Here is a 12,809-nt window from a genome sequence, read left to right as displayed (position 1 = left end):
TCTGAACTGTGTCACTTTATGATTTCGGTAGACTCCATGACGTTCCCCTCATGCTTTCTGAAAAGTGAAGGCAGACTTCCCTGGTGGCGCAGTAGTTAGGAATCTGCCTGCCAATGCAGGGGACACGGGTTTGAGCCCTGGTCCGGGAAGATCCCACATGCCGTGGAGCAACTAAGCCCGTGCGCCACAACTACTGAGCCTGCACTCTAGAGCCCGTGAGCCACAACTACTGAGCCCGCGTGTCTCAACTACTGAAGCGCCTAGAGCCCGTGCTCCGCAACAAGAGAAGTCACCGCAATGAGAAGCCCGCGCACCGCAACAAAGAGTGGCCCCTGCTCGCCACAACTAGAGAAAGCCCGTGTGCAGCAACGAAGACCCAATGCAGCCAAAACTAAATACATAAATTAATTTTTTTTAAAAAGTGAAGGCATACAGTGAATAGGGATCTGTTTTCTTTTACCAAATATGAACATTGGGAGTTTAGTGCTTCTAAAGCCCCCATTTCCCTAAGCAATAAGATTGTCTTGTATTTACATTGCTTCAGCTTTCTGGCTGTTTCTGCTTTTCCTCTTGTTTTATGTCTCACTTAATACTAAGCCAAGCCAAGCCCCTAGAGAATTCCACCAATAAAAAGAGAATGCTTGGAAAGTCCCAGAAACTATAAATTGGATGAGTAAGAAGTTGTCAGTTTTCAGTTACAGCTGTGATAAAAGCACAACTAGAACAGTAGATACTGAGTTGAATATTGTCTCTCCTTACTTCCTCCTGCTTAGAGATTAATCTTCTCCAGGAGCAATTCAGTCAACTATTCCTCTATTGCTAGGCATCAACTTTGGTTCCAAATTTGTATAGCTGCAAACAGTGGTGATGTGCCCATTTTAAAAAATATATATATTCTCAAGGAGCAAAGAATGAAATCTGTTAAATTATATATATCACAACATTTACTCTAATATATAGGTCCTGTATAGCATTGGGATCTAAGAAATGAAGAATTGGAATGACCTCAAGATATAGAGACACCAGTCACTGTTCTCCTCCTTGATTTTTCTTTCCTTCTCTTTAATTTTTTTCCCCTTAGCTCTTAGGGTATTTTTTCTGTGTTTAACAAAGAGCAACTTGCTTATGTAGCAAATGATTTTTGCATTTCATTTGGAGAGTGTCATGTTAAAGTGTAGAAAGAATCAATGCATCTCTCTCTCTGGAATATAAATGATATGCCCTTTAGCCATTTTTATTTCTTGAGACTCTACATATGTAATTTATGGCGAAACAAAAGAAATCTTTGGCTTCCTTAAACTAATTCTTAAAACTTCCTGTGTCTTACTTCACTCCTTTATTTCTCGCTTTTCTTTGACTTCTGAGATTTAATTATTTTCCAGTGAGATACTTGCCAAGCTTGAACTGGACATCTGGTTAAGATTTCATATTTTTCTCAAGTGAGAGATGACAGAACTGCTCGTGGGAGCTGGGCAAGTGTTCTTAAAAGAAGGGCAGAAAAGACAAAAGAAATGGGTTCTGTGCAAGAACTTAAGTGACCAAAAGCTAAAGTCAATCTTTAGGAATCTGAGAAGAACACTTAAAACACTATATGTCAGATACCATTTCAAATCTCTTATGTAAATTATCCCATTTCTTCTTCACAGCAAAACTATGCAAAAAATTTGAGGCTTAAATTTAGTAAGTTGCCCTAATCACTCAGTTCATAAAGGTGGCAGAACTGGGAGCAAAACCGAGCTTTTCTGACTCTAGAACCTTTGCTTTTCATTGCATGATACTGTTTTCTAAAAGTTATTTAGCATTAAGAGAGTTTTCAGAAAAATCCCAACTTAACTGCTTTCTTCTCATGTGAAACAATGTCTCTTTTAGAAGACTTTGGTATTGATGAGCTTGAAAGGATGAGCAGACGAGGTGTCATATTCCAATCAGCATGCTAGGATAGATGGCTGGGATCCTGCGTGTCACTTACTAGGTACTCGGTTGAATAAATGAATGATGTCGCGTGTGATTGATTGATGCTGTTATGTGGCTGTCTACCTGCACTCTTAGCTTCTGTAGCTACGATTATCTTTGTTATACCTAGGGCTACACTCACAAGCGAAGCAAATGTATGAAACTCTGTTCATGTTATTAAACTTTTAATGAGAGGGTAAAAAATAAAGAATCCTTTTGAAAGTCAAATAATTCATTGAAAACAATGCATGTAACACATGCAATTGTCACTTCTCTCTTCTGAGAGAAGAATTTGACTCCATCTGTGCCAGACACACAGCTGGAGGATGAACACATGGAGACCTTCATGTGGCTGCTCCCGAGGCCCTAACACCCAAATAAGTCCTTGAAAATTGAAGTGGGACGTTAAATGTAGTATCTCACAAAATTGAATTCCCATAAGTCACATGGCAGTATATCACCAGCAAATGATGGTCACAGTAAAGACAACAACAGTCGTTGTAAAATAACAAAAGTGCAATTTTTTTAATTGAATGTTCTTATTTATTTATTTTTCATGTATATTTATTTATTTATTTTTGGCTGTGTTGGGTCTTCATTGCTGCGTGCAGGCTTTCTCTAGCTGCGCTAAGCGGGGGCTACTCTTCGTCGCGGTGCACGGGCTTCTCATTGTCGTGGCTTCTCTTGTTGCGGAGCACGGGCTCTAGGCCTGCGGGCTTCGGTAGTTGTGGCACACGGGCTTAGTAGTTGTGGCTCACGGGCTCCAGAGCGCAGGCTTCAGTAGTTGTGGCATGCAGGCTCAGTAGTTGTGGCTTGCGGGCTCTAGAGCGCAGGCTCAGTAGTTGTGGTGCAGGGGCTTAGTTGCTCCGCAGCATGTGGGATCTTCCCAGGCCAGGGCTCGAACCTGTGTCCCCTGCACTGGCAGGCGGATTCTTAACCACTGCGCCACCAGAGAAGCCCCAAAAGTGCAATTTATTGCCTTCTTACAATCTGCTTGACATTATGCTTTACATGGATAGTCTACTATCTCATCCAGTCCTGGTTTTCCCTGATTTGGTCATGTTGAAGGTCATGTACACTACTGGAAAGAGAATGTGATGAGTAAAGCCTATTTAAACTTAGTCCTTGTGTCTTATCTTAGATAGTATGTTTACCCTTTAAGATAGAGGTGGTACCATGCTGGGGAGGTGGGGAATGGGGGTGAATTAATCTCTGACTCAGTAGTCAAAGCCTGAGGAGGTTAACTTAGTAGTCAAATTTCCACTTCAATTAAAAATATTTTTAAAGTACTTTTATCTGTTATGGAATTCGTTTAGATTCAAATGCTTTTCTGGATTTATTTATACCAAAGCCAATGTTTTGTGTAATTCACTGTACAAAGACAAAACAATAGGTGTTAATAAGGCTATATACAGTACCATGTATTTTCAGGTTATAATTTAAGATACTGTTGCCAAAGTCACCTTGAGGATTTAAAAAATCATCCTAAACTCAGAACAGGTTGCCAGAAATAAATAACGTATCTATAAAATTGTATTATAGCATTTTTAAAATTTTATTTATATTTCATTTATTTATTTATTTTGGCTGCATTGGGTCTTTGTTGCTGCGCGGGCTTCTCATTGCAGTGGCTTCTCTTGTTGCAGAGCACGGGCTGTAGGGGGCACCGCCTTCAGTAGTTGTGACTCACAGGCTCTAGAGCTCAGGCTCAGTAGTTGTGGTGCACGGGCTTAGTTCCTCTGTGGCATGTGGGATCTTCCTGGACCAGGGATCGAACCCATGTCCCCTCCATTGGCAGGTGGATTCTTAACCACTGCACCACCAGGGAAGTCCCATATTATAGTATTATTGAATGTAGTAATGTGCTAAATTTATGTAAAAACTCGACTATTGAAAGAGCTACTATTTGTAGATATCATATCAAAGTGTAATTGGCTTATCTTTTGGTTCAAGATGCATTTAGTATCTCCTGAATGCAAGAATGTATTATTTACTGAGAACATGCAGAATTATCACTGAATTAGATGTGTTTGTCTTTGTGGCCGACATCATTCATTTAGCTGAAGTGAATAGTTTATCACCATTTAAAGATTGTGAAACACCTATATGAATCATTAAGTTAAATTTTAGCAGGGTGTACTCTCTTGATAGGGACCCACATTTCTGAGACTCTGATATTCATGTAACCAGAAGAGTTATTCATTAGCAAATGTGGATGATAAATACAGTCGCAACCCTAGATTGCATTTGCTGGTGTTGACCTAGAAGCGATGTGATTCTGTTTGTGAAATACCCAAGGAGGCTGTTGAACCAGTAAACATTATTGATAAAAGGGTTAATGTGATTCTTAATACATTGTATTAGATTATTTTCCCAGTGGTTTATAGAATTTTTGAATTTCACAGTCCAAAAAAAAATGTTTGCCAAGAATGAATACTTAAAAAAAAGAACTTCTGTTTTTACCATAATTTCATAAAACACTGGGCAAGAAAAATACCTGGCATATAGTCATCCTGACTCAATAAACGTTAGTTGAATAAATGGGCGGGTGAATGAACAACAAAAAAGTTGTGATGATATAATTTTAGAATAAATGAAAGCCTTTAAATGGAATATACTTATTTTTAGGAAAAACTAAATCCATTGTCCTTAATGTTGCAATTTCCCCATGGCCCAACACACTCTTCATGACATACCATGAGCCCACAGGTTGACTGGTTGCTACATAACTAGCCACTAGGTAGTTCAAAGTTAGCTGTATTCTGGATGTGCTTCATATCCCTTTGTCTACCCACCATGGACAATTCACTTCTAGCCATTTACAGAGCACCTACTCTGACCCAAACATGTAGTAGTCTAGGGTTTGAGGATGCCACAATGATTAAGACACAGCCCAGGCTCTCAAGCAGAGTGACTTAGTTGGGGAAAGAGATGTGCTCCCCCAAGCAAATAAACCCATATTACGCTACAGTGTGGTGTCACAAAAAGACTGCCGATCGCTAGGTGTATGGGTGACAGAAAGAAAATAAAAAATGTACTCTGTGATGAACATGGAAGTTGAGTGTTGGAGAAGGTGACATTTTACTATAACTTTAGAGTCTTTTCCAATCTCTTGTGGCCTGTGTTTCTAAGTAAACATGTTGCTTTTGGATCAGAAGCCAAAGTTGTGTGGCCTTGGGGAAGTTACTGAAGTAACTTCAGTCTCAATTCTTGCACTGTAAATCACTCACAGAGTGATTGTGAGGACAGTATTGTATAAGATTTGTAAAGTTAGTACAGTGGCATATAGCAAGTAAGCTACTAGCATAGCTAGTAGAGCCTGTTTGAACAGCAAAAATAGTCTGTATGATACTATATACCATAACATCTTACAGAAAAAACCTGAATGAACTTTTTTGGCCAACCCAATATAATGGTAGATACATCTGACAAAATCTGTGGAATGTTCAACATCAAGGTGAACCCTAATGTAAACTATGGACTCTGGATAATAATGATGTATTAGTGTACATTCATCAATTGTAACATCTGTTCCTTTCTCGATAATTGATGGTAGAGCAAAGTTGTGTGTTGGGGGGCAGAGAGTATATGAGAACTCTGCACTTTCTGCTCAGTTTTGCTGTGAACCTAAAACTGCTTTAAAAAATAAATCTTTTTTTTAAAGACAATCCATTTAAAAAAATAGACAAAGGATTTGGATAGACAGTTCTCCAAAGAAGATAGGCACATAGACAATAAGCGCGTAAAAATATGTTCAACGTTATAAGCCATCATGGAAATGAAAGTCAAAATCACAATAAGATACCACTACACAGCCATTAGGACAAGTGTAACAAAAAAGATAGAGAATAACAAGGGTTGCTAAGGATGTGGAACAATTAGGACCCCCTGCTCTGTTGGTGGGAATGTAAAATGGGGCATCCTCTTTGGAGAAGAACCTGGCATACAGTGTAGGGTTACCATGTGATCCTGCCATTCTACTCCTAGCTGTAAACCTAAGAGAAATGAATACATATGTCCACACAAAAATTTGTATATGAATGTTAATAACATTATTCATTATAACCAGGAAGTGAAAACAACTCAAGTGTCCATCAACTGATGCATGGATAAACAAAATACAGTATGTCCATACAATGGAATATTACTTGGCAGTAAAAAGCAGTGAAGTACCGATACATGGCATTACGTGGATAAACCTTGTAAACATTATGCCAAGTGAAAGAAGCAAGTCACAATGGACCATATCTTATATGACTCTATTTATATGAAATGCCCAACATAGACAAACCTACAGAGACAGAAAGTTGATCAGTGCTTGCCTAGGGGTTGCGTAGGGGTTATGGGTAGATTGGAAGTGATAGCTAAGGAGTGTTGTGTTTCTTTTGGGAGTGATGGACATGTTTTAAAATTGATTGTGATGACGGGATGCACAACTCTGTGAATATATTATAGACTAGAATATATAGAGAACTATGCACATTAAGTGGGTGAATTATACTATAATAGGACCACTCCTTTCTGAGACTGACCATATGCCCAGTGGTTAATAGCCAAATGATTATTTGGGCATTAACATTATGTAGCATCTTATATTGGCAATGTGGGTTTACAGTGTTAAGCTCTATTTTTTGTTTTTGTTTTTAATTAATTTATTTTTTTTTGTCTGTGTCGGGTCTTAGTTGCAGCATGCGGGGTCTTCGTTGAGGTGCATGGCCTTCTTTCTAGTTGTGGCCCGCGGGCTCCAGGGCACGTGGGCTCTGTATCTGTGGCACATGGACTTAGTTGCCCGCGGTATGTGGGATCTTAATTCCCTGACCAGGGATCGAACCCGTGCCCCCTGCATTGGAAGGTGGATTCTTTACCACTGGACCACCAGGGAAGTCCCTGTTAAGACTCTGTTGTTCCTAGTCTCCCAGTCCACTTATAAGATTTGTTGTTGTTGTTGTTTGTTTCCTTTTTATTAATATACATATACTTAACCTACAATGAAATATACATATCTTAAATGTTTAGTTTGGTGCATTTTGACAATGTATATATTCATGTAAAAACAAGATATAGAACATTTTCATCACCCCAGAAAGTTTCCTCCTACTCCTTTCCAGTCAGTCCTCTCCCCTTCCCCTTTCTGATTTCTATCATTATAAGTGAATTTCCTCTATTCTTGAACCTCATGTAAATTAAGTCACTCAGTGTATGTTTTTTGTGTCTGGCTTTTCTCACTCAACTTAATGCTTTTGATATTAATCCACGTTGTTTTATGTGTCAGCAGCTCATTCCTTTTTATTGTCAAGTAGTGTTTCATTGTATCTACAATTTACTTATCCATTCTCCTGTTGATGGACAGGTTGTCCCCAGTTTTTGGCTATTGTGAATAAGACTGCAATGAACATTTTGGGCGATATATGTTTTCATTTGTTGTGGGTGGATCCCTAAGAATTGTGGGGACATAGGGTAGATATGTGTATAACTTTATAAGATCTGTCAGACTATTCTCCAACCGGGTTTTACCATTTATATTCCTGCCTGCAAAATGAGAGTTCCAGTTGCTCCATATCCTCACCGACATTTGATGCTGTCATTCTTTTTATTTTAGTGATTCTAGTGGGTGTGAAGTGGCATCTCATTGTGATTTTAATTTGCATTTCCATATTAACTAATGAGGTTGAGCTTCTCACGTGCTCATTATATATATATTTTTGTAAAATCTATTCAATTGTTTTCAATTTTGGGGGGTTGGGACTTCAGCATGACGCTGGCCAGTTTGCAGGGTTCCTGGTTTCTTCCCAGAGACAAAATGACCTAGGAACATGGCTTTTGGAGCTTGATGTCTTGCCTGTTTCACAAACTCCACGATTAGAACTCAGAATATAAACTTGCGAATAGACCACTGTAGCTCCCCGAGATATAAATGGTAATGTAGAATTGGATGTAAATTTAGCCTGGTAGCCATACATTAGCAGTTTTATGTAACATTACTTCAGTTCTTTATGAGAACCTAAAGAAGCCCAGGAATTGTTTTTCAGAGAGGCAGTTGAGAGTAATAATTTGGAACTTGAACTCTGGAGTCAGATACTGTAGTTATATTTCTACCTCTGCCATTTACTGTGTCTTCTTTGGGTCTTACTCATATCTCTGGGCTTCAGTTTCTTCATCAAAAAATAAGGAAGAAAGTAACAGTAACTATACCCAAGGCTGTTGTTAAAATTAAAGGAATTAATACAAATGAAGCATTTAAAATAATGCTGAATTCATAGAATATGCTGTATGAAGGTTAGCTATTGTTATTATTGATTTTGAGTTGATGGCCTGGCGTGATTAGGTGCTCAAAAGTGTAGATTTTCCTTGGCAAGTAACCAGCCTTTATCTGGATAGCCATTCATTCATTTAGCATCAATCTTAAACAGCTGCATAAAGTTTGATTCCATTTCTATAAAATTATCTAAGTGGTAACATTGCAGAGGTGGAGAACATACTAATGGTTGCCAGACATTAAGGATTTGGAGTGGGAGGCTATCAGGGGTTAGCATGAGGGAGTCCCTTTGTCATGATGGAACAGTCCTGTGCTTTGAGTGTGGTGGTGGTTACAGAGATCAGTACATGTGATAAAATTGCCTAAAAATACACACACACACACACAAATGAGTGCACGTAAAAACTGGTGAAATCTGAATAAAGTCTATAGATTGTACTAATGTCAATGTCTTTGTCTGATATTGTACTTTAGTTATTTCTGTAGGATGAAACCACTGGGGGAATCTGGGTGAAGAGTACACGGGGACTCTCTACTATTTCTTGTTGCTGTTGATTTTTTCAGCAGCTTTGGTGAGATATAGTTCACATACCATACCATTCACTCATATTAAATCATACCATTCATTGGTTTTTAGTATATTCACAGATATATGCAATCATCACCACGGTCAATTTTAGACCATTTTTATCACCTCAAAAAGGAATCTCACACTTCAGTTAACATCCCCAACCCCCTAGATCCCCTCCAGCCCCTGGCAACCACCCAGTCTACTCTGTGTCTGTACATTTCCTTGTTCTGGATATTTCATATGAATGGAATCGTATACTATGTGGTCTCTATATTATTTTGCAACTCTCCATGAGTCTATAATTATCACAAGATAAAAAGTTTAAAAATGAATGGCCGTGCTGCTCTGGGACAAGCAGTGTGCTGGGCCCAGTGGACACATGACTAAATGAAGCCACGATCATTGCCCCAAAGAGCCTAGAGGTTAGTGGGAAAGACAGAGGAGTTGAGGGACAATGAGAGCGTGTGTGACAAGTGCTCAGATGGAGGTAAAGTAGGAGCCTGCACAATACCAGGAGGAGTATAGCTTAGATTGGGGTGAGATCAGGCAGAGTTCCCCCAGAGGAATTGGTTAGCAGATTTTTAAAATGCATGACATGTGGAAAGAATCTGGGACCATGTGTGGACTGCAAGCTCCTGGGACATCTGTAGAACTAAACCCTTTCTCAAGACTTTTCCTCCTGTTGGCTGGAGTCTCCTGGCTACAGTGCTTAGTGGCCAGGCAGCCCTCATCTACTGTTTCTTCTCCCCAGTGTCCAACAAGCACCCGTTTGTGGACAGCAATCTTCTCTACCAGTTCAGAATGAACTTCCGGCGGAGGCGAAGACTGATGGAGCTGCTCAATGAAAAATCCCCCTCCTCCCAGGAAACTCATGACAGCCCCTTCTGCCTGAGGAAGCAGAGCCATGACAATCGGAAATCTACCAGTTTTATGTCAGGTATGTCAGTTCCCTTGTTTGTTTGATCATATAGATCTGTCTTTTGAGAAATAGCATAGTTGTAACTCACCTTTGTGAAATTCTGTTCTCCAGCAAATTTGTATTTATTGATAACCAAAATTTTATTTATTTATTTATTACTCCCCCCAAAAGAAACCATACACACATACAACCAGATTGTTCCTGTGCAGCCAACATACATGCTAAGAAGTCTGTTTTATAACACTATGTATTTGAATTATAGAAGACCACTCAAGCTCTCACTCCTACCTTATTTACTTTTCATTTACAAACAATCCTTACGTATCGTTAATTATCCAGTTTTCTAAGTCACAGCATTGAGAAGCTATATATTTTAAGGATGAATGAAGTCTTCTTAGGGCATATACAACTAAAAGGCAACCGATTATCATTCCATCACACAGAACAAATTAAAACTGTGAAAGGTAGACACGGGTGCTCAGAAGGCACAGCCTGGGACATTATATGTTAGGTCAGTCTGTCCCATATTGACAACTAACCTGGACAGAAATGATGACTGATGTTCGCAAAGATAACCCCATTTAAACAAAATATAAAATAATCCCATTCACCCGGAAAAGGTTAACTTGATGTGTCATTCTGTGTAAGTGGGTGAGGTGCTTAACAGGATGTCTTCAACTCCTCTGAAAACTTGACATTGACTTGAGAAACTGATTGGCCTAAGGTTTGGAAGTTATGGGCTTCACCCGAAACCCAGAGCAAAATGAAAATGTGTCTTGGTTATGAATAGGAGCAGACCGTGAGAACACTTACAACTAGATGTACTGAGAACGTTCTGTGCCCTTGGCACAGACCCAAGCTTAGTTGCGTACATTTTCTCGTTTAATTCTATTACTCTTCGAGGAAAGACTTTTCTTATCTCCATTTTACAGATGAAGAAACTGAGGCATGGAGAAGTTGAGTGGCTTACCCAAGGTCACACAGCTAGAAAGTGATGGACAGGGCTGGGTCTTGCACCAGTTCTGTCTTATCCCAGTGCTTATATTATACCGGCTCCTACCCAACCTTCTACATCCCAGGTTCCTCAGACACAGCTGGGATGGAGCAGAGAAGGAGCCAATAGCCACTCCAGGAAAGTAAACACTAGCCAAGGGTCAGGAGCCTAGGCCTGTGCTTAGATGCGCACCAGCTGTGTGTCCCTAAGGCTGCCGTCTCCTGCAGATGCAGAGGAACCGTTCACGTCTTCGCTGGTACTGAGGTTTGCCTGTTTTTCAGTGGGCCCCGTAGACGTGAACAAGTGATGATGATGAGAAGGATACAGTAACCATGGTCACCATAAAAGCCAGCCTTGATTTTATGCTTCCCATGTGCCGGGCACTGAGCAGAGCACTCTCCATGGTTTCTTTCATTGGATCATATGCCTTAAGGGCTCTCTTTCCCTCGTTGAGAGCCAGCCAACTCCATAGTGGAGAGAACGAGATCATATCACTGAAGCTGCTGCCTCACATACACCTTCAAAGCCTGAAGTTGTGCTCTGTGTTTTAATCTCCTTCTGTGGCTCTGGGTGATTAAAGATTTAATCTTCAACCAGGAGGCACTTATCATCACTGTTAACTCATTAAGCGTCTCGCCAGCACTTAATTTACATCCTCTCAGGGATGCTTAGTGTGGACTCGGTAGTTCTTAAAATAATATTTTATGTAACTGAGTACTTTTAAATATATAATCTACTCCTTGCACCAGTCCCATGAGATGGCATTCTGCCCACTTTACAGTTGGGGAAACTGTACGTTTAGAAAACCGGAGGGAATGGCCCCAGGCTGTGCTATTCGTCGGGCAGAGCTGCCACTCAAACCCTTGCTTTTCCGACGCCAAGGCCAGAGTGCTTTATCCCGGCACACGTGACCTGCCTCACTGTACCTGGCAGCTGAAAGCCGGCGTGCATGCTCTGGGGAGCCGAGACCATCACCGTCGGTGACTCTGTGTGTTCCCGGCCCACAGTCAGCCCCAGCAAGGAGGTCAAGATCGTGTCTGCCATGCGGAGAAGCAGCATGAGCAGCTGCGGCGGCAGCGGCTACTTCAGCGGCAGCCCCCCCGCCAGCGGCAGCCCCCCCGTGCTCTGCAACCCCAAGTCTGGTGAGTGGCTGACAAGCGGCCCCGTCTCTGACAGTGACTGTGGGGGACCTGGGCCTGTGTGCAGGCGGGGCTCCCCGGGAAGCGGATTCTCAGGCAGAGGGAGACTAGCGTGGGAGCATCTTGTTACATTGTGCTCTTGGGGGACAGCACCCCTTGGATGCAAGGGAAGGACGTGGGTTTGGGCCGAGGGAGAATTGGGCTGCAGTGCAGTCCCCGTGAAGGCTGCGGCTCACCCCAGGTGGAGCTCTGGAGTTGGGATGGTCTTTGAGAGTTGTCCCGATTTGGGGTGAGGTGGCCAGGCTTTTATACCCTCACCTTGATCAGTCATTGGATGTTGGCTGCCCCTGGGAGGAAGGCGTGACCTGGGGAAAGCGGCTGTCTTTGGAGAGAGAGTTCCAAGGACAGTTGAGAACACTGGCTGTCTGAGGGCTGTCTGCTGTTAGCAGTCCCAGCACTGGGAGGAAACACTCAGTCCTGAAGGAAGGTTTGAGCAGCAAACAGCAGGGGAGATAGCGCTGTCCCAGACTGCAACTGATGCAAAGATCTGTTGGGTCTCCGCACCCCTAAGGAAGAAGCTTGGATCTCTGCAAACCTAGCCATCCCTGCAGTGGACTGTTGGTGCCTTGTGGTTTCAAACTCTACTCACCAACCTCCATGGCTTTTACATTCCAGAAAAAAAACCTAGGCACAAAGATTGTTAATGAACTTGTACTTAGATCTAATCAGTTCTTCAAGCCCCACAGGAACCTGTAACCCATCGATACCACCACCTTCTCACTGTGCTCACCCACCTCCTTTCCAGGATTAGCTTGCCTGGTCCATCGTGATAACCATGGCCGTGAAAACACCTTCCACTCCATTTGTTTAGTGCCCTGTCTACCCTCAGTTCCATGTATCACCTTCAGGGAAGGCACTTTGTTCCTTTGTTCATGCCGTTTCCTTATTACCAGATGTTGGAGATACAAAGATGAGAG

At 41.5% G+C, this 12,809-nt stretch overlaps 1 protein-coding gene across 7 annotated transcripts in view; it reads left to right on the top strand.

Moving 5' to 3' along the window:
* DEPTOR (DEP domain containing MTOR interacting protein) overlaps positions 1-12,809 on the top strand; it is a 172,466-nt gene that overhangs the window by 83,574 nt on the left and 76,083 nt on the right. For 6 of the 7 annotated variants that reach the window (XR_010936185.1, XM_067711394.1, XM_067711397.1 and 3 more), the window contains exons 5-6: positions 9,532-9,717; positions 11,701-11,835. Coding sequence is in view for 6 of the 7 variants with exons in the window: in XM_067711394.1 (XP_067567495.1) it covers positions 9,532-9,717; positions 11,701-11,835 (321 nt within the window). In the remaining variant the exon portion in view is untranslated. The remainder of the gene's footprint in view (positions 1-9,531; positions 9,718-11,700; positions 11,836-12,809) is intronic. The other variant, XM_067711396.1, reaches the window with a different exon arrangement.

Source organism: Pseudorca crassidens, chromosome 17 (assembly GCF_039906515.1).
Source record: "Pseudorca crassidens isolate mPseCra1 chromosome 17, mPseCra1.hap1, whole genome shotgun sequence".
Lineage (NCBI taxonomy): Eukaryota > Metazoa > Chordata > Mammalia > Artiodactyla > Delphinidae > Pseudorca > Pseudorca crassidens.
Note: the sequence above shows the minus strand (reverse complement) of the source record. Positions and strands in the feature narration are given on the sequence as shown.